General features: G+C 37.5%; 1 protein-coding gene across 2 annotated transcripts in view; it reads left to right on the top strand.

Annotated features, from left to right (window-relative positions):
* Positions 1-1,553: 1,553 nt before the first annotated feature.
* LOC131049830 (protein C2-DOMAIN ABA-RELATED 3) overlaps positions 1,554-25,254 on the top strand; it is a 95,514-nt gene continuing 71,813 nt past the window's right edge. For both annotated transcript variants that reach the window (XM_057983924.1, XM_057983916.1), the window contains exons 1-2: positions 1,554-1,695; positions 1,780-1,890. In XM_057983924.1, coding sequence (XP_057839907.1) covers positions 1,780-1,890 — 111 coding nt within the window. In that variant the 5' untranslated portion in view covers positions 1,554-1,695. The remainder of the gene's footprint in view (positions 1,696-1,779; positions 1,891-25,254) is intronic.

Raw genomic sequence — 25,254 nt, 5'->3', positions numbered from 1 at the left:
CGAGGTGTTTATTCATCCATGATAAGTTGCACTATGATCATTTTGGAATGGTCATCCAAGAAGGAGATACAAACAATCTAATGGTGTTACATAATATTCAATTGCATCTTTAAAAGTACCAATAACACTAAGGTCACTACACAAACCTTTTTTATTGAGTTACAAGGCTCATGTTCTTGTAAATAATTTGAATGGTATAGTTGAAGATCACATGTGGGGATTTGAAGAGCTGTGACCAACTTTTCACTAACTAGTTTTTTTTTTTCCACTATCAATGATGAAAAGAGCCATTGGATTCTTGTTTTGATAGTTCTATGTGAAAATAGACTCTTGAGAATCCTTAAAATATAGTTCTTAGTCATGAGAACAAGGGTAGGGTGAGGGTCTATAGGATTATCAATCTCCATAATTAGGGTGAGGGTAGACTCCTTAATGGAATTACCCCAACATTTGTGATAGCTACATAATTATTTCCTACTACTAGTGGTAGAGAAGGACGAGTTATTTGAAAGTTGTGGTTGGACACTAGAATTACTAGAGGTTTTAAAGATACCTCGTTGCATTCCCTTTTTAATTCATAACTTATTTTCTATAGCTATTGCAAGCTTAAAAGCCCTATCAAAAGATCCACTTCAAACATAGCTAGCTCTTTATGAAGAAAATGACACATACAAAAAATTAATTTATCAAGTACTTCTTCTTCCTCTAAATATTGAGCTTGACATAAAGCTTCTATAGGTACTGTAAAATTTTGTCGGATATGAAAATTTGTAATGCTCTCCTTATATAAAATTAATGATGAATGTTTCTAGTTCCCTAGCACATTCAAGAGACACTATGCCGATAAATAGTTTTTACTTTACTTAGACTTACACATAGATTTACAAGTTTCTTATTTATTGTTCATAAAATGTTTCACTTAAAATATTGTAATTATTTTGAAACACACCAACTTGCCATGTAAGAGACTTGGCCTTGCTCTATTATTTTCACTCCTGTAAACTTAAAAACTCTAAATTGATTGTCAACATAATGCTACTTTACTTGTGTCCAGTATAACTTTATTCAACTGGGTCTTAGGGAGATAAGCATTATCTTTGATATATAGAAATGATTGCTAATCAAAGGGATGCCATAGTGACACCAACAAAGAAACCCATAGAAATAGAAATATTTAACTACAACATTTTATGAAAACGTGGATAAAATCCACGCAACATAAGCCATGTAGGCAATTATTATAATAAGTCCTCCAATATTTGAGTTCATTCAATTCTAGTGAACAATTTTTTTTTTTTTTTCATAATGATATACTTGTTGGTTTCATAAAATAAAAGCAACACATAGAATAAAGTCCAATACAACAATCGATTAAAAAACAAACAATATAACCAAATGTTAAAATTTAAATGCAGTAAAACTATTCATTTAATTGAAAATGTATAACAAGTATTAACAAAAAAAAAACAAAAAAAAAAACTCTGAAATTAAACTTTAATAAAATATCACAAAATTTTAGAATTATTAAAAATATTACTTATCATTGATATATAATCAGTGGAACAGAAATAGCGAGCACGTTTGTTTTTGCTGCATCCAAAGTGCCGCTTTTGCATCATTCTAGTTCTAGTTCTAGTTCTAGTTCTAGCAAAACAGACGAGTTCTTGTGCTGTGGAGTTTGAGGCCAGACAATCGGTCTGACATGTTTGTTATTTTTTCCTTAGTTTAAATTTGGGCGAGGATTGGTGTTTGGTAATTTAATTGAATGTATATTTGCAGATGGAGAACATGTTAGGGCTTCTGAAAGTCCGTGTGGTAAAGGCGACAAACTTGGCCATTCGAGACTTGAAGAGCAGTGATCCCTATGTTGTGCTCACCCTCGGAAATCAAGTGAGCTATCACTCACAACTCCACTGTTTCTTCTTTCTCATCGTAGACCAATGTTATAAACATTATTATGAACTTTGAATTATCATGCTATTACCGACGATAGTTTACGAGCTTTGCTACTAGTCTTTAATGATGCTCGTTGTTTCGCTAGACTGTGAACTTTAGAACGGAAGTGCAGTAGACTCATAGTTTCTCCTGCTATTCACAATCGTTTAGCCTACTGAATGAACGAAATTCTGCCTTGTTTTCCCAACTAAAGAAATCCTTCAATTATATGAAATCGAGCTTATCAGACAACGGGACTCGTAATATTTTTCGTGAGTTACATGCGTAGAATATTATCATTGGTCCTGCCATTATTATTGTTACTTCCAGAAAATTTTAAATAATAGTCGCGAGGGTCAAAGGAAAAGGAAACAATTTGATTTTTTTGACCCGTTGAGGCTCAAAACCGAAATACTAACCGCATGCTAATTTCGGCATCTAAGTTCAATTCAGTTGCTGAGGGATTCCCAGCATGAGACACAAAGCGGTCACCAGACTCCAAATATCTCAATAACTGCGGGGATTACATCGAAGCATAGGGTGGAGTCTCCTCAGCCCTGCGGACGACAAAAATCCAACTGACTCATCTCTGTCAAGAGGGTTTACTCTACCGGCTCAGGCATAGGCCCGTAAAGGACAATGTGGATGAACAATCAACCGTAGTGATTATAGAAGGTGCTCTATTTCCATGTTATGTGCGGGTTTTTTTAATGATTCGCCATATAAGGAGGTTCACTCTGGACGATACGCGGACCCTTATTCAAGGACTCCTCCGTATAACGAGTCAAGGAAGCCTGTGTTTGTGCCTGTCTGCAATTGGGGCTTTTGGGACGATGGAACTTGTGGCCGCCTTTTGGAACAGTAAATGTGACTAAGCTTACATTCCTTGCTGTGAACAGATTAATTTAAACTACAAGATTTATAACGAGTTTCTCCACCTGCAAGATTGAAGCATTTACACAACCACACGAGAGTAAAGCTTAACACCTGTTTTGCTGCAACAAATGATTTGGAGAAACAGTCCCGTGTTTCAACATCACAAATATCAAGAAATTCGAAATATAATTTATAAATGTGCTCTTAGATACTTATTTTATTTTGGCTATATCATACATGTATGATGGTACTCATCTTACCCACATGCTTGTGGATTCTGAGGAAACATACCATGTTCTACTGTGCTATGGTTTCTATTTTGTATCCTTTTAAATTTTAGCAGTCAAACCTTTTGCACGTAATGAGAGAAGCCTAAGGTTAGGTGCATGGTAGATATTTGAAAAACAAAAATAAAATTCACTATTACTCTTTCATATTTTCGCTGCATGTTTTGTATACATATCTTTTTTTGATTGGGTTTTTTATAAATACTTTAAAGCCATATTGTTCAAACAAGAATTCTTGGAAACTCCTTTCATGTCGTTGAGGACGTTTTTACTTTTTGTGCAGCAAAGATAACCGTGTACAGATCTTCCAAAACGAAGGAACATCTGAGACTAAATACAAGAATGGAATAAAAAAGAATTGGTCAACATCTAGTCCCAAAAACCTTAAGATAAGTTGGCAGCAATACAAAGTCAGGTTTTGAATCAACTTCATGACAAATGTTTGGCAATGAAAGAGCAAGAAGCAATAGCTAAATTGGCAATAACACATAAAAGAGAGTTAGTAGTGGAAGCAAAGAGAAAAAGTAGATTGGGTAAATAACGACACAGCCTTCTTTCACAAGTCAGTAATGAATAGGTGACACATCAACATTCATGTGGAAATAGTCCCTTGAAAATGCTATGATTCTCATTGATTTTCAAGAAATCACAACCCTTGCAACAAGACGCTTTATTACGCGTAAGTCATGATAGAAAGAGGGCTATTTCAGATAAACCTAAGGATATCCTGCTCCAACAAGTCCACGGACTCATCTCAAAAGTAAATAGTGATAGCCTTCTAAGAACAACCGACCAGGAAGAACTCAAGCCTATGTTTTTTTCATTCAATCTAGATAAAGCCTCGGTTTAGATGGATGTTCAGTTGTATTTTACCAAGTTCTTTGGTAAACAGTCAAAGAAGATCTGACACAAATGGCTGAATAATCCCAAGAAACAAGACAACGATTACCCAAGTCAATGCTAGAGGGCTAATCCTGATTCCAAAAATTGTATAGGTATCAAAAGTGGAGCAATACAAATCAATAGCTCTTTGAAATATAGTCTATAAAATCATCTCCAAACTAATAGCAGCTCAACTAAGACCCGTCGTGATGTTTTCACACATCGCCCCATCGCAAATGGGGACCCCCACTTTTTCGCTTTCTAGGTTAGTTGTCTTAGCTTAGCCGCTGGTAGTTGTAGAGTCTTTTGCTATTAGCCTTATCGTTGAAGTAGTATAGTTGGTCAAGAGGCCAGGAGGAAATCAAGTTACGTCTCTCTCTTTTGGATGGAATGAAGACAGAATCAAGGCTTTTGGAATGGATGACTCATCTTTTGCTTACAAGGCTAGGAATGAAATGAATGACGAAGGCATTAACAGTAACTTCCTTTGCCCTTCCTTGGCATTGACTGCCTGCCTTTGCCCTTCCTGTGAGATGTGAAATTAAGTGATGTGAGATGAGGTGTCAAGTCAAGAGGGTTAATTGCACTTTGTTGAAAGGCAGGTTGCATAGGGCAAAATTTGACTAAGTATGTGAAAATTTCCATTGGCCCTTGATTGGAGCAAACTGCACTTCCTTTGCTGTTGGCAGGAAGTACACTCACTTCCTTTGCCAATGGAAGGGAACGAACATCCCTCATCTGCCTTCCATGGGGTCCAAAACATCTTGAGTCATGAGATGATGCCTTTGTTTGAGCAACTAAGTTGATTTTGACCAGCAACCTTAAGATTTGGCTAAGTATATGCAACATCGCTCACTTCCTTTGCCAATGGAAGGGAGTGATGTCACCTCCTTTGCCACTGGCAGGAAGTTCGCTCACTTCCATTGCCAATGGAAGAGAGGGATTTGATTCCTCTTGCATATTTGAAGATGATTTAATGAACTTGATTGATGGAGAACAAGATCTTAGACATTTCTAATGCTTTACCTTGCGTGGAACCTCATCTTTGCTCATTAGAAGGATTGAATTGATGGAATAAGTGTTGAAAGTACAAACTTCGCTCACTTCCTTTGTCATTATTGGAAGGGAGCAAAGTGACTTCCCTTGCCAATGGAAGGGAGCAGAGCAAAATGGCTTCCTAGGCATCCTTGGATGATAATTCGATGAATCTTTACACATGGAGACTAAAACCTTAAGGCTCTACTTGATGAAGAAGGACGAATTGACAAAAAAGTTTCAAAGAGAAAGATGCATGGCTACTTCGTTCACTTCCTTTGCCAATGGAAGGGAGTGAACTTCCCTCATCTGCCTTCTTGGGGTCCAAAACGTCTTGAATCATGATGTGATGCCTTTGTCTGAGCAATAAATTTGATTTTTTTTAACTAACACCTCAAAATTCGACTAAGTATGTGCAATTTTGCTCACTTCCTTTGCCATTGGAAGGAAGCGAACTCACTTCCTTTGCCAATGGAAAGGAGCAACCTCCCCTATAAATGCACCTATCAGACCTGCAACACAAAAAAATCAGAGATCATATCAAATTAAGAGGGTGTGTAAAAGTTATATATCATGTGTGTTTGATACCATATTTGTTTTGGTTTGCAGATGTGAGAGGATGATGATGCAAATTGCAAAGCAACACCTTGAAAGAATAAGAGGAGGATTGCAAGACCCACACCACCATGCAACTTGAAGGGGAAAACTTCATCGGCAAGCACAAGGGTATCAAGGAAGGTGACTACACAAGAAGGATTTCGAGATATTCAATAACTTTCATGAAGAGGTCAAAGGGGTGTAAAGGAGAGATCGTGCAATTATCTCAAGGCAAGATAAGCAAGCAAAGATGGAGGAATGACTTGACCATAACGATGCTTCCCATCATCATCACCACATTGAGCGAGTGAATACTGTTGAGTATCAAGAGATATTGCTCAAGCATTTCATGTTGATCTACCAAGTACAAGCAAACTGAGGTGTCATCCTAGTCCATTCCATCAATCAGAAGGTCCTACATCAGCATGTTCGGATTCAAGGAACCAAGCTCATCCATGGGGGCACAAACTCCAATGTACCTACGCCCACTATCTCTATTGGTCAAATATTCAAGAGAAGACATGTGTCCAAATATTGTAATTATTTCATTGGCTAAGAAGAGTTTGTTGTAACAAACCCTAATTAGGGTTTTCATCTTATAATCTCGGTTGTTGATCTCAAATTGATCTGAGCCTTTGAATTGTAATGAGCTCTCTATAAAGGGCTCAAACTTCTCATTTGTAAAAGTTAATAGTCAATGGTTAATAGAAAATAAGAGGTTAATAGAAGAAGTTAGATTAGAATAGGAGGAGGAATCGTTGCTAAGACTTGTAAATGGAGATACTCTTTTCATTGAAGTCATGGTGAAATGCGTTATCTCAACAAGTCACATGGTTTCTACTTCTCATTTGCTTTCATGTTGATTAGATTGAATAGAGGAATTTGTTGAATGCATTTGTGCGGAATCCATTTAGTTCATACCACTAGTCTCTTGCTGATTGTAAGTATGCCTTGCGTGGTGTTGACGTGTATTTTGTACACAATCATACACAGAATAAAATACCGACAGGCATCTTATCCTCTCTTGAGAAAATAGTCTCTAACTGCTGAAGATCTGCAAAAAGGATCAGTTAGATGGACTCCAAGGTTCTTTTAGTGGGGTCTCCACGTGTGGACAAGCTTTTAGTGGTATGATGTGATTTGCTGTTTCCTTCAAGGCTTCTTACGGATTCAATGGTTCGAAGATTTCACTAATCTAAAAAGAACTTTCAAAAAAAATGGAAAAAGGACAGGGTTTAAGAAAGTCTAATCTAGCCTAACCCTATGAACGACTTAGCATGAATGAGATTTGGCAAGACTCAACCAATTTCAATTTTGCCATAAGATAACAACTTAACTGAAATTAGTGCGATCTTCTAAGGTAATAATGGTGTTCAATGCATCAAAGACCAAGGACACTACTACGAAGGTACATATCCTAGATGCGAAAATGCTTGAAGGTTAAGGACTCAAAGTGTTTTCCAGTCGACCACGCAAGGCGTTCCTACAATCAGCAAGAAGCTAGTGGTTTGGATTGTGAATCCTACCAAATATCAAACCTCACACTTAGCCTTTCAAATTAACAAACTACTTTGATTGAGCGTGATTCAAGTACATCCAACAACCATGAAGATAACTTAAGAAACTTGCAACAAAACACCATAACTTCAATATTTTATTGATTTCCAAGTCATCATATACAACAATTGCTTGAATTTCTCTCTTCAAGACTCAATCTTGCTACAAAATAAAATTGCTTACAATTCTAATCTCTCTATTTCACTCTTAACTCTATTCTCTATTAACTGACTCCAAATAAAATGAAAAATGGGGGTATAAATAGCATCCCCAATTACAATGAAAGGTCCAGATTGAAAGTAAATCAACGGACAAGATCATGACACCTAGACCCTAATTAGGGTTTGTTACAAATGACCTCCTTTTTACTGAACAATATTAAATACATAGCCAAATATTAAATTTGGCACAAAAATCTAGGAGGTATCAACCAATGAGAAATAAGATGTCATGTCATCTGTAACAACCTTTCATCTAGAATCTTATTCCCTTTCCAATTTTCCTTCTTAGCATATGCAATGAATTTTGTCACGATTCCTTCGATTTCTGTGATTGGAATCTCGGGAAGATTCTTGATACTCTCTTCTAAGTGGATAACCTGATCAAATGCATCTAGAAGAGCTGTGTCCCAAGTAGGTTCAAGTTCCTTTGTTCTATCAATCAGGAGCATGGTGGCATACATTTGATCATACTGCTCATCTGTAACATCTGCGTCCTTGCGAAAGATGATCTTGATTCTATCCTCAAATTCTTGTAAATCCACATCTGTCTCGACCTCGATCCCTCTGCCAAGAATGGTACGAAGTACCTCAAATACTCTGTCCTGGATCGGATTGATCACCTCCTCAACTTGACCACATCTAACACTGATGTCCTCAAAGAGAACACTCTTTATATGGAGTAAGGTTGACCACTGAAACAAACTGTGAGAATCACCTTCTAAGATCCTCTCTTGTGCTAAAATTCTTCTAGATGTATGTCTTATAACTTTCAAGACAGGGATGACAACGTCCTTGGTATGGGCAAATGCAGCTACTGTTGCCATCAATCTGTGGATTATCTCAAGAACTTGGATAGCCTGGTGGGTGATCTTCGACATCCTTGTAATAAACTCAATGGCCACCGTGTGAGATCTATCCATCCAATTACATGTACGCTGGACCATATTCCTGAATCTTTCTGCTTCATTGATTGATTGAAGGGGCAATGCCTGCAATGGTGATCTAACTGGATCCTGACGTCCCAAAGGTTCATTGATGTGACTGAAATATGTCCTCCATGCACCGACCTCTTTCTCAAGCTTTCTATTCTTTTCTACTTCTTCTCTAAATTTATCCTTCAATGCCTCAAATGTGTCGGTGGCATCATCTAAAGTCTGCTCTGCTGTGGATGGTCCTAACTCAATAGTCTGTATATGATAGTCCTCTGCTAGGATCTCACCCTCATATTTGTCTGCCGCCGGTGTAGCTATCTGCAGTTTTCTAGATCCAGTCTCATCTCGAATCATCTTGGACATCTTTATAGCCTTCTTCTTCTCTGTTGTCATATGTGAACGTCCCACGAGGCTCTCTAAATCAATTGCACTGTCTTCATCCTCAATTACGATCACCTTAGTCAATCTTTCCTTCAACCAATCTGGGATATTTGATCTTGTCTCTTGAACTTGAATTTCTTTATGTACTATTTCTTCTTGTCTGGGAGGAGATGTTATTTCGTTATCATTATCTAAATCATAGTCTTGGAGAGATCCATCGGATGAAACATGCTGTGCCTGTTCCTCTTCCTGTCTATCATTCTGTACCATCGATTCCATGGATTCTTCCACTCGAACTGTTCTATCCTCTGGCCTGGAAGAAGTACCTGGTGTTTGATCTTTGTTAGCACCTTGCTTTTTCTTGGAAGGCTCTTTCTTTTCTGATCTTTCCTTTCTCTTTGAACCTCTCGAATGGAGATTGCCCTCACTGGCACATCGAAGGTTACCTTCACCTGAATTCCTAGGATTAGGATTGCCTTCACTAACACTGGCTCCACCTTCGGCTGGCTTTTCTTCCAAAGTAAAAGACATAGCTATGCCTTGTTCTCTCAACTTTTGATGCTGAACGTCTACCCATCTGCGAGTACAAGACAAGACTGGTGCCATCAAATCATCTAAATCCACGGCCTCGGGCTCATTCCAATTCAAACTTATTGTTTTGCTCTCTCTATCATATGAAGATTGGATGTGCCTGCCGTTGTCCTGAGCTTGGTCGGCTACTCTGTAAATCTTACATTTCCTGATAAAATCCAAAGGCAATCTAGAATGTATCTTACGTTTCACTTCAAGATCATCTAGGAGATTCATCATAAAATCTTCAATTTGGGACTCATGTCTAAATCTTCTACCGACTGTCTCCTCTAAATGTCCATGAGGGTCAAAACTATTCCTCCAAGCAAAAGATGAAAAAGGATACAAGGCTAACTCCCTCTCTGCGTCATCCATGGCTGAAACATTGGGACATACCTCAACTGAATTACCCAAAATAATAGGTACCTGAACTCCATTCTGATGTCTGTGTCTGAATGCCTTCACATATGCTGCCAACTGCCTTGTTACTTCAAGTAACACAATTCTGTCTGTCGGGTATCTCGGCAACATGTATGGGGGTAAAGGACATCCATACACTCTAATGTAAGTGAACTTGGGAAATTGAATGAACCAAGCACCGTACCTCTTGATTAACTCCTGGGCATCCTGAGATAATCTGTTGTGAATCCCTCCTTGCAGCGTCCTGGTGATGTTCATCGTGAAAGTATCATTGATTAACTTGTAGTTCTTCCCTGGTGGATGATGCAAGTGGGTATAGGATTCACAAACTCTGACCTCGCCGGGTCCTCTTCCAATCACTCCTCTGTGAGGTAGTCTTGCGTACTCAACGCTTCTGATTAAGGCATAGATGACATATGAACTCATGTGGAAGGACTTAGTAGCCCTGAGTCTTCTCAACTGTACGTCTAAGCAATGGCTAATTATCCTAGCCCAATGTATTGTACCCTTTCCTTGAACAATCACCTGGATGAAATAAAACATCCATTTCTCAAAATAGAAGGCATGAGGTGCTCCTGTAACTCTGTTGAGCATGGTAATCAAATCTCTGTACTCCTCTTGGAAATCAATCCGGTGTGGTGTGTTCGGTACTTTGCTCAGACGGGGACGACTCTTGAGTAGCCAGTTCTTGTTGATTATGCTTAGACAAGCATCTGGATCATCATCGTACACTGATCTGGCTCCTTCAATGCTCTTGTATATCATGTCCCTGTGCTCTGGAAGATGGAAGGCTTCACTTATGGCCTCCTCTGAAAGGTACGCCAAAGTGTTTCCCTCATTGGACACAATTGTCCTGGACTGTGGATTGTAATGACGGGCACACTCGATCATCAACTCGTGGCACTGAATAGCAGGAGGAAAACCGGCCGCCTTGATAATGCCACTCTCTATTATTCTCCGGGCGACAGGTGATGGCTTGCCGATGTAAGGGACCTCTCAGAATTTCTTCGTGCTAAAGTTTCCCAAGTTTGTATCTCCAATGTTGCTCCACTTGGACACGATCTTGGTCTCCACTTCTTCGGTCTTCTGATCTTCTTTCATGAGAGCCGAGCGACTGGTGGATGCTCCCGCCTTTGGGGTCGCCATACCTACACAACATTTCATTATAAGAAATAGATTTTGCAATAAATAACGTAGATAAGAGAGATAGATTTTAGGAAACCTCATGATAAGTCCCTAGAGTTATCATTTCCTAAAATACAATGATTGAACTAAGAGATTTAAAATTCAAAATTTGAAATATGACGATGAATGAATAAAACAATAATAATTAAATCGCCATACCTCGATAGAGAGCTAACTCTAGAATGCAAAAACAAAATTTGCCTAGGCAAAATTGAGGTATAAAGATAATCTTCAATATGATCCCCTCAAATTTGATTTCGCCACCTCTGGAGAGAATGTGATCTTCAATTATCACCTTGGACGTGGTCTCAAATGGATCTTCAAATTCGCTCTTGGTGTGGTCTTCGAATTCGCACCACCTTTGATCTTTAATGCAATTCGCACCTCTTCAAACACACTTCGCACGCCTCACACCACCTTGGGAATGTCTACGCCACCTTGGATAAATGAAACTCGCACTATATTCGCCTCTTGTCAACTTGCATGAAGGAAGGTAAAATAATGATGTAGAAAATGATAATTCTACCCCCCTTATATAGCGCTTGCATCCTTTACCCCTTAGGCTGACTTAATAAAAATAAAACCATTTTTTAAATGATTTGCAATGACATAACAAGGCCGACCTCCATATATGAGCGCTCAAATCGATTTTTTTTATTAATTAAATAATTACTTATTAATGCCTTGCGTTTTTTAAATTGCAAATTTCGATTTTTAAATAAGGCAAAAATAATTAATAAATGTTAACGCCATATTAAATGCCAATAAAAAATAAGATTTTCAATTTTTAAATCGATTAAGCATTTAATGAAATTCGAATTGTTTAAATTTGGCGCCAAAGATATGAAAATAAAAGGACGTACCTCATCGCTCTGGTCCCTTGGAGAGGGACAGGAGCGATCTCCATGTTTTTGCTTGAAATTCTTCATTTTGGTACGATCCTTTGCGCTTATTTCCATTGGCTTTCATTATGTGTTTGGATACATTAAAGGGACCATCGCCCTTGTCCCTTGGAGAGGGACAGGAGCGATCCATTATTTCTCCTTGATCTTGGCGACTTTTAAACTTCGATCTCCTTTGCAATGTCCTTCAAACGTTGTCCTTCGCACTTCCTAACCTCGCCTCGCCTTGATCTTTGAAGGAACGGGAGTGTTTTAATAGTATCGCCTTGGTCCTTGTCCAAAGGACAGGAGCGATGGGAGACTTTTACCTTGATTAGCAATGTTTGGACGTTTAAAACTCTTGCAAATTATCTTCAAACGATGTCCTGGAGCATATGTAACCTTGTGTATCTTTGTCTTTACGTAAATCTTGCATGGATTAATCTAATATATCAATATCGCTCTAGTCCCTTCCTGAGGGACAGGAGCGAAGTTCATCATAACATGCTTGTTCTTGTTTGTACCAACTTGCAATTATCTTCATTGCGTGGAATGATGTCCTTTCGACCCTCTTGGTAACTTGAAACTTGTTTGCCTTTTGAAATTTACGCCATTATGTAGATATCGCTCTGGTCCCTTGGAGAGGGACAGGAGCGATCTAGGTCTTTAGAGTGCAAATCCTTCCATGTGATGACCTTTGCAACGTTGCGCTTGATGGAAATGCCTTGAAATGTCCTCGCCACCCTTCGTCCTGGCTTGGATCGGCCTTGAACCTTGGAGGGACGACCTTGAACTTTGGAGGGACGTATCATCACCATTGTATTGCCCTGGTTCCTTGGAGAGGGACAGGAGCGATCCTCCCTTTGTGGCCTTCATCTCACTTTGCCATGCTCTAAGTTTATATTCAACGGATTCGTCCTTCTTCCCTCTATCCGCCCAAGCCTTGACATTGTTTGTAATTTTGCAAAAAAAGCAATTATATCAAAAATCGCCCTGGTCCCTTCCTGAGGGACAGGAGCGAACTAGGCATTTAGCACTGGTATGGACGTCCCAAAAATCTTCAATTTATATTCAATGCATTCATCTCATGTTCTCCTTCGTTTTTGAACGTAAACTTGCCTCGACCCTTGTCTGGATTTTGCAAAATGAAGGAAATCGCTCTGGTCCCTAGGAGAGGGACGAGAGCTACAAGGTACTTCGCCCTGGTCCCTTGGAGAGGGACAGGAGCGATTTAGTCAATATAGGTCATTTTCCTTCGTTTTTTGCATCTCAAATTATATTCATTTGGCAAAGTATCTTCCTTCGGACGTCCTCAAATCATTAAGTTCTCAAAATCTTGCAAGGACAAGGCGAAATTTGAATTGTAGCTCCGGTCCTTCACTGAGGGACAGGGGCGATTTTCTTCCTGGAGACATGTTTGTGCTCATAAAAATCTTCAATTTATATTCAAATGAAAGATCTTGTCGTTCTCTATCACTTCAAACGTAAAATTTGTCTGGACTCTGCAAGGATGATGAGATATTTGAAATTGAGCTCCCGTCCTTCACTGAGGGACAGGAGCGATTTTGCTCCTACAGGCCAAAATAACAAGATTTTTCACATTTTAACACTTCACGAGGCGAAAACAAATCAATTCCAATGCCCAGGATCAAACTTCAAAAAAGTCAAAATTTGGTCAAAATATTCAATCAGACAACAATTCATATTGACGGTCAACACTTAGACAAGTTTAAGCTCTGCATGAACATTCCAATTGAAAATTAGACCATTTTGGCGAAATCATTGCATTCAAAATTTGCATTCTAGAAAAGAAAGCTCAAAAGCTCTCAAAAATGACTGGATTTTGGCTTGAAAAGGCAAAATTTAAAACCCTAAGGCTTAGCCCTAAATCCAGACAACTAACTGACTAACAAAACCCTAAAAACGAAAGCGAAAACAAGCGAAAAACAAGCAAAAAGAGGGGGTCCCCATTTGCGATGGGGCGATGTGTGAAATGGTCACAACACGTGGTCAATTGAAATTATATGAGCTTAACTTCAATGCTATACATCCATTGTTTATGCATTAACTTGAATGGTAATCAATGTTTGATGGTAATGATTTGAACATCTTTGAACTATACCTTAAATGATTGCACCGAGCTTGTGTCAGATTGTTCAACTTGATGGTGAGACCTTGCCCAGTAGGATTCCATCGAATCATTCACCCTTGTCTTGCATTCTAGGCCTTAGAATAGAATTCCTAAATCCTTTCCCTTTTTGTCCTTTTTTTTCAATTCAAGTTAGTTTAGGAAAGAAAGCATCACAAGATTGCAATATCTGATAATCTAAGTTCCAGCAATTCAAGCATTCAAGTATTCAATGTAAGTCCCCTTGGATTACCAACAATCACATCAACCAACTGTGCTTATCCACAAGTCGTGACCCAACATTAGGAACCTTGGAGTCTTCCATTGGATCACATGGTTTAGCATTTGGGAGGACTTTGCTCAAGAGAGGATAAGATACCTTGGTATTTTATTTTGTGTTCGATGGTGCCTAAAAAACACATCAAGAAGATCCTAATTCATAAAATCATTTTAGAAATGCAATCAACCTTTGTTCTATATGCAATCCACCAAACAAGAAAAAAGGGCCAAGAATCTTTATTAAACTAGATATGTAAAAAGATTTAATAGATGTGATTGGAGTTTACTTAAGATTTTGGTGCAATTTGGGTTTAAACAACAATTCTTAGACTGTATAAGGAGCTGCATATGTCATCCCTTCTTTCTTCATCACCCTAATTGACTAAAAGGTAACCAGTTAGAACTTCCTAAAACTTGAGACAATGTTTCCCCTCAAATCTTACATGTTAATAACTTAATTATAATAGGAGATACTCTCCTATGAAGTGTTACAATCAATCAAAAAGGAGGTAAGGCACATGGGATCTCTACACTAAATGCGTTAGGAAAAGTACCCACAAAATCGTTATCAACCAAATTAGATCTTCATAATTATTAAGCGTTGCAGGCAATTTCCACTTTATTCTTTTGAGAAGAATAACACATTATTCAGATCTGCAAGAATTTCAGAAGAATTCTAGCATGTACACAACATTTATAAAAGAAAGAATGATAGAGATAGAAGATAAATCAACAAGAAGAAAGAGAATGACACTAAAATATACCTTAGGAAAATCCTTTCGGAGAAAACCCAGCCTCCAAAGCACTGAACCAATGTATTATTCACCAACAATGAACTTATTTCAGTACAATATCAATTTCTTGCCTTCTTGAACTTATTTCAGTACAATATCAATTTCTTGCCTTCTTGGAGATCAACAACCTCTTCCTTTGGCAAAAATTCAGTAGCATAAATTTGGAAAAACTCCTCCCTAATGTTTCCATCTCAATCTCTTAATATTTAGACTTATTGAGGCCCAAAAAGTCACCGTAAGATATTACCATGGGCCTGAATGAGGTCCCAAAGTACCATGGTAAAAATCCATATGACACACACACTATTAGTTGTCATTTATCACATTTAAAAAGATGCTCTATGACATGTCTTAACATGTGTCATAAGTGGCTCAAGATTTCTAATCCACTTTGTAATCTCTTTCTTAATCATGCTCATATGCATCATAATATCTCTTCCACCATATCTTTGTCATAGATGCTTTTACAGATGCTTCATGACAAGATATTCTTTTACAAATACATTTACACACATAAATACCAAACTAAAAATGAATTATGCATGTCATAATGGCTAGGCATAAAGTGGGATGTCTTGTTTCATGAGGACACATAAAATAATACGTAATCAAATAATCCAACCATTAGGACTTGCAAGGTGTATGGCACACCTAATCTCAACGTTCTCCCACTTGTCATATAACTTCCAAGAGAAAAACATAACACTAATTATGGTGAACTAACTACTGAGGGGTATAACCATGTTGCATCAACTGATTTCTATGTGCTCACAAGCTGAATCAAGCATCCGCAACATCTATTTAAGTGATGAGAACTATCTTGACTACAACACTCTCATCCTCCATCATGCCCAAACATGAAAGATAGGAAACCAAAGCCAAGTTCACACTCCAAAAGTTGTGTTTCAACCCAAACACATACATCGAAGTCCATCTCCTCTAGAATAGGACCATGTATCTGCGAAATACTCAACAATAGCTGAAATAGCACTTACAACATGTTGCTTGTAATGTCCCCTATTTGGGAATGCCCTAATTTAGCCTTAAATCACAATTACTCAATGAGCAAGAGCAGGATTAGAAATATCTTTCACCTGATTGAAAACCTGCAAAACAGGTTAGGAACCATTTACAACAATAATTCATAAAACAGTTCTTCTTAATTAAGAAACATTAAGCATATAGCAGACATATCAATTTAATCATAAGATATCTTAAGTATGTTTGAGGAAGCTCAACAATAGGAGAGCTAGGATAAGGTGACTTCAATAGGGTGTCTTGGATCCTCTACCCTAGGCCCAAGAGCGGATATACTATCCCTCTTTGCCTCATGTGGCCCGTGCCATCCATATGAGATGGTGTACCTAGTGAGGTGTCCCACAACTGTTCCCCCTCATCTTGCCATCTATCTCCCACTTCCTATGATTGGACTTCTTGGTGTGTTAATTCAGCATGATAGAGGGATGATGTGTATTCACAACAGGGTGCCCTGGAAGCCCATCTCTTCTGAGCCCAAAGGCAGTACCCTTTGTACCTCCTTGGCCTCATGGGACCATTTGGTCACCACCATGAGGTAACGTACCTAGAAGAGTACCCCATCGTCGTACCCCTCATGTAATCCCTCATTTCCTCTACCATGGCTGACTTTAATAATCATGCAGAACATATAAAGAAATCCAGTATTATGCATGTGTTTTACACATAATAATTAGAGATAAGGAACAGCAAATCATTAATCAGTAGTTAGTAGATACAAATAATATGCTATCTACAGTATTTACCATGTCATACACAGAAATCTCATACCAAACTATAGTATTCAGTCAAACTGCTGTGTATTTCAATATCTTATAGAATGCCAAATCTCATTCCTTTGACTGTTTTTCTTGGATGTTAGAATGATCTCTTATACCTCTTCTTCTACGCTGGAGAATCATGCCCTTTCTCTACAGTCATGCTGGTTGTGAAGAGACACCTTCATATAACTGACCGCTGCCTCTTCATATTCCACCTTTGGTTAGAGATGCCATGTTTGACCACATCTGAACTGCTTCACTTAATCCCTGTTAACAAATTAATAGTTTATGAACAAGCTCATTGCACCTCTTGGGAGGAAGTCTGGATACTTGTTTAATATCTAGCAAGCCCAATAAAATAAGTTAGGTGATTAAATAATAAAGCTCGATTTATGAAATTGCGAAGTCTTACTTTGTAAGACAATTTCATTATTTGGATCTGCTGATTAAGGAATGTGATTCGCTGATTATGGGGTATCAAATCGGGAGCATGACATCGCTAACCCATCCAACTAACCATACCTCAAAAATAGGGTACACACATCACAGGTACACCTTCTGCTATCAACATAACCAACTGAATCCATAATTACAAGTCCTTGTATATTCACTGTCCTGTACAAAGTTTGTCTCCAACAGTAACGGACACATTGACATGCAAAAATCTTGAAGACCTTTGTACCATAGTCTGATGACACACACCTCCTTAGGACTTTCTCTGCGTGGGCAGTGTTGAGTCTGAAAAATGACCAAAACATCTAAAGAAACCACCAATGACACTCGCATGGAGGATGTGTCTTAACCCTCTATCACATAGTGTCAAAGAACACACTCCAATCTGCAATCTTGCAAACAAAACTGCTACAAAATTCTCCCCTTATCACCATAGCTTATGTCCTTCACATCACATATAAGACGAAATGTAAAGAGCTCAATGAAGTACAATTAGAGTAAATGATCTGCTTTGCACAAGTCTCAAATCCAACATGAAATGAACCAATCCTCTGGGATACACAACAAACCATAGAGAGAAAACTTGCAAATCAAACCATGTCCTTCTGCCAACACCAACATATGTTCAATCTGAGATAAGCAAGATCTCCTAATTTCCCAAACAAAAAAGCAGTCAGCATCTAACAATCCAATCCAATGCCAATCATAGCAGCAATAGATGTAAGCCTCTTAAAGCAAAGGAAGATCAAACAGCCATTCCTACAAGGGAATATGACCAAAGCCACTAACCATCTCTAGTACTCTTCAAAACATAGTCACTTCGAAACTGAAATTGTTGCTCAAGATCAAACATAAGGAGATAACTACAACTATAACCATGCATCTACTTCTCAAAACAAGTCCTTAGAACTAACATCAACAGCTCAAGCTCAAGACTCAAAACACATGAGAAGAAGAGACACAAACAAATAATTCATTTGAAATCTAGGTGGTCATTACCTATCAGATCATTCTCTGCTGATTGGACCAAAAGTGGGGTATGAGATTGTTTTGCTAATGAAGCACAATAATTTCCTAAATTTGTTCATGTTGAACTCACTTCCAGCTGTAGGTGTAGGCTTCTTGGTCTTTTTGTTGAAACCTCATTTTGTGAGTCATCATTTAACACATAATGTCCAAAAGCAGAGATCTAGCCTCACCCAAATGTGATATAGGTGTCCAATCAATCATCTCATGCCCCACCAAACTTCAATTTCAATGCTATGGTAAACAGAAGCTCATAAGGCAAAATCATCACAACACTCATCTAGTAGAATACTACAAACCATTGTCAAAGCTTCCATTGCAAAACCAACATAGAATCTAGGAACTCATTATGATGTTGTGATCATCTCATAACCATAGCTCAATTAAGCACGGCAATAAGCTGACCACATCCTTATAACCAAGTATGATCCGTGTAAACCGATAAATCATAACTAGCAACTTAACTGAAGACTCCAAGAGTCCTCCATAACAATAGGTTGTCAACTTCTTCAAAAGCATGAAGATAAACATCCCTTGTCAATAGAACGAAAGATGTCAATAAACTCTCATTACAAACATAAAGCAAGTATTGGGAGCTCCCCATGATACCGACATCAACTGCAAAAGATCACCCATCACAGTGCGCTAAACTTCCATTCTGTTAGACGCCTTTTCTTTATGGACACTTGGTGGAGCTGGAGGGGAGTCGAGTGAGCCTATACTGGCATTGCTTCATCTTCTACAGGTTTTGATTTTCTATGCTGAGCAAAATCAGGGGTTGTCTGCAAATAATTACTTGGGTGCCAATGTTGAATGTCCAGGGGAAGCCTTTTCTTGGTGTAAGGGGTTGCTTATCCATCTGCTATAGTTGGAAGCCCATTCTCTATGTGGAAGATCAGTTACTAGGCATCTATTATTCTATTATCGAAACTTAAGGAATCTCACTAGTAACAGGTCAGAAGTTACTGTGCTTGTATTGGCCCCTGTTTAATTGTCTTTTAGATCAGGTTTATATTTCTGCAATTGTATTGTATTATCAGAACAGCAGACTTGGTCTTTTATATTCTTGTTTGGTAAGGAAGTTCAATGAAAAAATATTATGATCAGTTAAACAACACTTGCACCATTTTGTTATTGCTTAAATGGAATTTTAAGTAATGTGGATGTTAAAAGAAGTCATTGTAATCACGGCAATATTCAGAACTACAACAGAAACCTTCCATATTCACCTTTAGGCAAACTGTTTGACATTATGCTCGAATACTAAACCACTGGGAGGTGGAAAGGAAAAGTGCAAAAAATTTCTAGCAATGTGGGTGGCTTCTTACAATCAAGAAGGTCAACAATGTTACTTTCTGTGATGTTCCCAAACTGGACCTCATCAAGTATTGTTGATATTGAGAAAGCTCCTTGTATTATCTTTATAATGAAGTTGATGCAATTGAAACCAAATGGTTTGATGACGATGTATTAAGAATGACCAAGTCTATTAATGATGAATATCAAGCAGAAGTGAAGAGGGGAGAAATACAATTTAGTTGTGACTGAATGAGCAACAATTATTAAGGGACAGAGATATATTCATTACCCAAAAGTAAATATATGAAAAAGAAAACAATAAAGATAGTCTTGTTAAATGTCTCTATGAATGATGAAGATTATAGCTACGAAGACAACATATAAATATAAATACTAACTCCACCACAATCTTAAAAAACAGAAATGATTGTGCTAGATGCAACATTCTCTGCCACACCATCCCACTATGACTTCATAGTCCTAGTGGAAGATCTCTAACTCTTTGCTATGTCGAAAAGAAGAGAGACCCACAGTCGACAACAAGGAAGGCTCTTGGTTTGACAACTATTCAGCAATCTAAAGCAGCGACTTGTTTGAAGGAATGGACTTGGAAATAATTCACATTAATCATAAACTAAGAACAAACAACAATTAAATGTGTACGACTTTATATAGATAATCGGCAAAGAAAAAACTTAGACAATCATTGCAAATACGGAGGCAGCTAATTATCGGGAGTGTTCAACTCCACCATTAGAGGTTTTGAAGCTATTTTCGTATTGTTCCATTTTCATTAAGAAATAGAAATAATACAAAGACAATCACTTTATAGACTCCCATGACAGCGTTCAACAACAAAACATGGACAGCGATCATAGACAGCAATATATGGATATATAAGTAATATTAAAAGCAACGCATTATATGATTAATATCAGCCACCATATAAAATTAACAATTTGTATCAGTATCACACAAATAAAGCAGCGCCAAAGATAAGATTGGGATTCTGATGAGATATGATTCGTCCACGAGGTATTAATACAATTATTAAAGACAACGATGTATAATAACAGTGATGAGGAAAACTAATAGTTAGTGTAAATAAACACTAAACCTGCGATAATGACCAACTTTCCTAATAATATAAAACAGTGATTAGAGTCAAAGTTGCTGCGACCCATAAAATAGTAGTTATACATTCATTAAAGAATTCAAGGCAGAAGTTGGTCATGTTAGTGATAGCGCTTATGTTTGTAAAGGCAGTGCTTAAAGATTTGTTAAGAATCATTGATTAAAGCCAGCGATTCATATAATAGACATGAGATGAAAGGCACGACTTTTATTAAGTTAATAAGAATTGTTTACAAGAATTGGCCAAAGGTTGTGTCCATTAGAAAGGATATCTCTTTCAAGAGATACTACCTCTCGTGAAGGGGTATGTGGAAGACATTTATTCATAAGGCAAGAATCGATTGAGAGGGAAGAGGTATCTAAGAAGATCACATCAGACCTGCGAACAAATATGAGGATGCAGGTAATAGAATGTTAAGAGTGATAGAGAGAGATTGTAATTATATTGTGACAGATTTGTGATCAGACTTATATCAGATTCGAGAAGGAATGATTGCAGATTGAGAAGAGTTTTTTCTGGTAGGCTTATGACCAATTTGAGAAGGTGATTATAGCAAAATTTGAGAAGGTGATTATAGCAAAATTTGAGAAGAGAACTATGGCATAAGTTGTGAAGAGTCTATCTTATTATGACTCTAATCTGAGGGTTCAGTTAAGCAGCTGTATGGTATAACATTGAGATATATGAATATCAAGTATACAGATCAGAGAAAGTTATCAAGATAAGTCCTATCCTTTGAACTATTCTTAAAATTTTAAGTTAAATATCATAATAAAATGTCTTCAGTTTGGGTATTTTGTATTACACTTCTCACCTTAAGTTGGAATGGTTGTTTTAGGATAAAATAAAGGAAATTCCCAAAAGGGGACATTACATTTTCAAATCATATCTAGATGTTATCGTTCAAGGTGCTACAAATTATAGGACTCCCCTAGACTTTGATTACAAGGACTAAAAGTTGACATAATTAGTACCTCAAAAATCTCCAAAATGTTTAGGCATCAAAGAAAGGACCAAATAGGGAATTTAGGCTTCCAAATGATGATCTTGTCAAAGTTTAGTGCTCAAAGTTTGGTCCAAACATAAATATCAAATTCTTTCATACCAAATACTTTACTACCTTAATAAATCTTAGAATAAAAACATAATTAAAGTCATGTCATCTTTAGGATTAGAGGACCTTTCTACACATACAAAATCTAAGGAATCATTTTATTTCCACTACCTAAACTTGAGGAAATAATTCCACAAGGACATGAAACAATGATACATTTCATTAAAGATAAATTGTTTGACCCATTTGTAAAATCCTTAAATGGGGGTTTAGATAGGTTTAAGAAGGAATTGTTATTAGAATTAAAGTCCCAACAAAACCAGCAAGGTGGGTACAGCTAGGAGAACCTTTTCAGGTCAACAATGTTGGAGACTTGTTGATCTGATTGAGAGATGTTGGCAATGTATATTGTCATTCAATACTAATATCAGGCAATATGTATTGTCACTTAGTTTGGACATAAATGGATGTGCTATGATTTCCGATATATCGAATGACAGAATGATGTGTATATGAGATGATGGAAGGTGGTCTTTTAGATGATAGTATTTTAGATGGTAGTATGTTGGAGATATGGCGATAGGTTGTTCTTTGGTGCAGTAGTCACTTCCAGGGCTTAATAGTTGATTACATATTTGTGTGGAGTCAATGGTATGTGATGTAGTAGATTCTTATGGATTATCATATGTTTATGTTGAAGATACTTGTGTTGAGTTTACTTGCTTTGGAGAAGATTTTGTGGTTGTGTTAGTTCAGTTTCATTCGACAATTGAAGGAAAATTTGTTTGATTGTTGAGGTAGTGATTTTACTTGTGTTTGCGGGTTAGTAATTTGCTCCGCATTGCATCAGTTTGTTGTGCGGATTTGGAATTTGTTTTTTGGTGACTGGTTTTGTGCATGATATCAAGTTTTCAGCTGATTTGATCACCTACAGAATAAGTTATGAATGTTTGATCCTTCGGTCTCAATTTGTCAGAAGTACAATTTCATGTCATATGGAAGAATGCTCCACATTCTCATGCATGGATAGTTGTGATAGTGCGGATTTGCGAACGTGATATGGATAGTGTCTTGGACCTATGACAGGGTTTTCGAGTCCTTTGGTGAGTTTCTGAAAGATTTATTACTTATGGTTGTTTCACAGTCTATAGGTGTTACAGAGTGCTTGACAGTTTAATGATCTACTACTTGTATATTGACTTCTAGTGGTCAGTTACCTTGGGAGATGAATGGAGGATGTTTGTTGTTGGGCCTCATGTCCTTTTTAGTGGCCCGCATTTTGTTTTGAAGGATAGTTGTGCCAAAGATCTGTCTTTTAAGATGCAATTATGATATATTTGGGTGAACTGGTATGTTCCTATGATTACGATTGGCCCGAACCTATTCCTTTTGAGTTGGAATACGTTTTGATGATGTGTATTATGTTGTTGAGGCTGACATGTGTTGGGTTGATCTGCAACCTATTTGGTGAAGTTATATTGTGTTTTGGGGCTGGCCTATTTCTTGTCACATGTTTCACTTATTGGGTCCTATTTGGCCAACCTAATAGAAGTTTTTGGAGCAAAGGGTATATATAAAGAACAAATCATTTGTGAATTGTGTAATTGTGAGATTAGTGATTATATTGTGGAAGGGTCTGCTTTGAAGATAAGTATATGAAGTGCGCAAAGTCAGTATGATAGAATCAAATTTGAGCTTCAAAGAGGATTGCAATACTAGCATTTGAGATGCTTCTTCTATAGCAATTCAACCAGTATTGTTCATTGTGAAGTTGTGATAGTTATGTTATTGTATCTTGCCTTGAAGAAGTGGTCTTTAGTTTGCAAGTCCTTGTATCTTGCCCTAGGGTAGTGCGCCTTAGCTTGCAAGTCCAGGTGGCAGTGTGCCTAAAACATATATTGTAAGAGTTGTTTATATATATTGTGAGTTGATCCTCATTGTGGCATCGGGTTTTTGCACATAAAAATTTTGGTGTCTTTCCGTGGTGTGTGCTTTGTTTTGTTCTTTACTTCTACAAGTCTGAATTCAATGTCTTAAGAATGAATGAATGAATGAATGAATGAATGAATTTTTGTGTATGCTGATTCAGCCCCCCCAACATCTGGGGTGTATTCAACAATTGGTATCAGAGAAAGGTTCCTGAAGCTACAATTTAACAACTGAGGTAGATCTTGCATTTGAACACATGGGGTCCAAAGCAGGCCTGAATAAGAAGTTTGGTTTGGATACAGATTTTGATGCCATGGAGCTTGAAGGATGGGATGTTGATCCTACTAATGGAGAAATAGATCTCGAAGGAGAACTCAAATTTTCTCTTAATGATTTGTGCGATGTTAGAACTAAATGTAGAAAATATCAGGACAAGCTTACAAAAGCAGAATGGCTGATTGTTAGGCTAAAGATTCAGATTGCAGAAAACAATGAAAGCAAGGAAGGAAACGAGACATGTGATGATGAGCTTAAGAAGGCAAAGGATGATATCATCAATCTAAAGATTTAAATTGAAGAAGGGAAGAAGACTACTAATAGCCTTGAATCCGAACTACACAACAAGTCTACCGAATACACAAAGCTTGAGGAAGAAATTGTCGCCTTAAGAAAGGAGTTGAAGGATGCAAAAGAACAAATTGAGAAGGAATTGAAAATCAAAGGTAGTAGTGAAATTCTCAGTGAAGTGCTTAGTGTAGAAAACGCCTAAGGATAAGGGTGGTCTTGGCTTTGAACAAGGATATTAATCTAAGACTGATGAAGGGAAGGAGAAGGTGCAAGATGAATCCAAGAAGACAAAAGGTGACATGAGTAACTTCACCGAAGTCAGGGGTAAAAAGAACTTCAGAAGGATAGCACCTAATCAAGTTGCTCAAACTAGTATTCTCAATTCTTTAATGGAAATTGTTTCTCTTGTAATAAATTTGGACATAAAGTTGTAAAATGTAGAAACAAGATGAAGCAAAACTCATATAGGTCTTCAAGACCTCAACCATTTAGTGGTTAGTGCTTTTCTTGCAACAAATATGGTCATAAAGCTAATGATTGCATAAGTAGGACGATGAGGAATGGTTTCATGAAATAAAACAATGTTCAATCTTTCAATGGTTATTGTTATACATGCAACAATTTGGGACATAAAGCTGTTGAATGTAGATTTGGTACAAGGAGGAATGGAAATGGTTCGCAAAGTGGTCCTACATGTTACAATTGCAATAAACTTGGACACATTGCTAGATTTTGTAGAGGCAAGAATGTTAGGTTTTTTGTCTCACAGAAGAAGATTGATGTTGAGCAAGAAAAGAAGATGAAGGAACAATGGGCAAAGAAATCGGATGGAACGAATGAGGAAAGTAATGCATGCAATGGATCTGTACCCCAGGGTGGAGACGACTATTCTCCATACAAAACGACATCCGATCAAAAACACAAATTTGCATAACACAATTGTTTTTATGCGAAATTTTTGCATTTTTACAGCATTGAGAAGGCAGATTAAGAGGATCGAACTAGTAGAAATTCTAACAAACAATTTGGATGCAA

Source organism: Cryptomeria japonica, chromosome 5 (genome assembly GCF_030272615.1).
Source record: "Cryptomeria japonica chromosome 5, Sugi_1.0, whole genome shotgun sequence".
Classification (NCBI taxonomy): Eukaryota; Viridiplantae; Streptophyta; class Pinopsida; order Cupressales; family Cupressaceae; genus Cryptomeria; species Cryptomeria japonica.
This window is presented reverse-complemented; position numbering and strand designations above follow the sequence as displayed.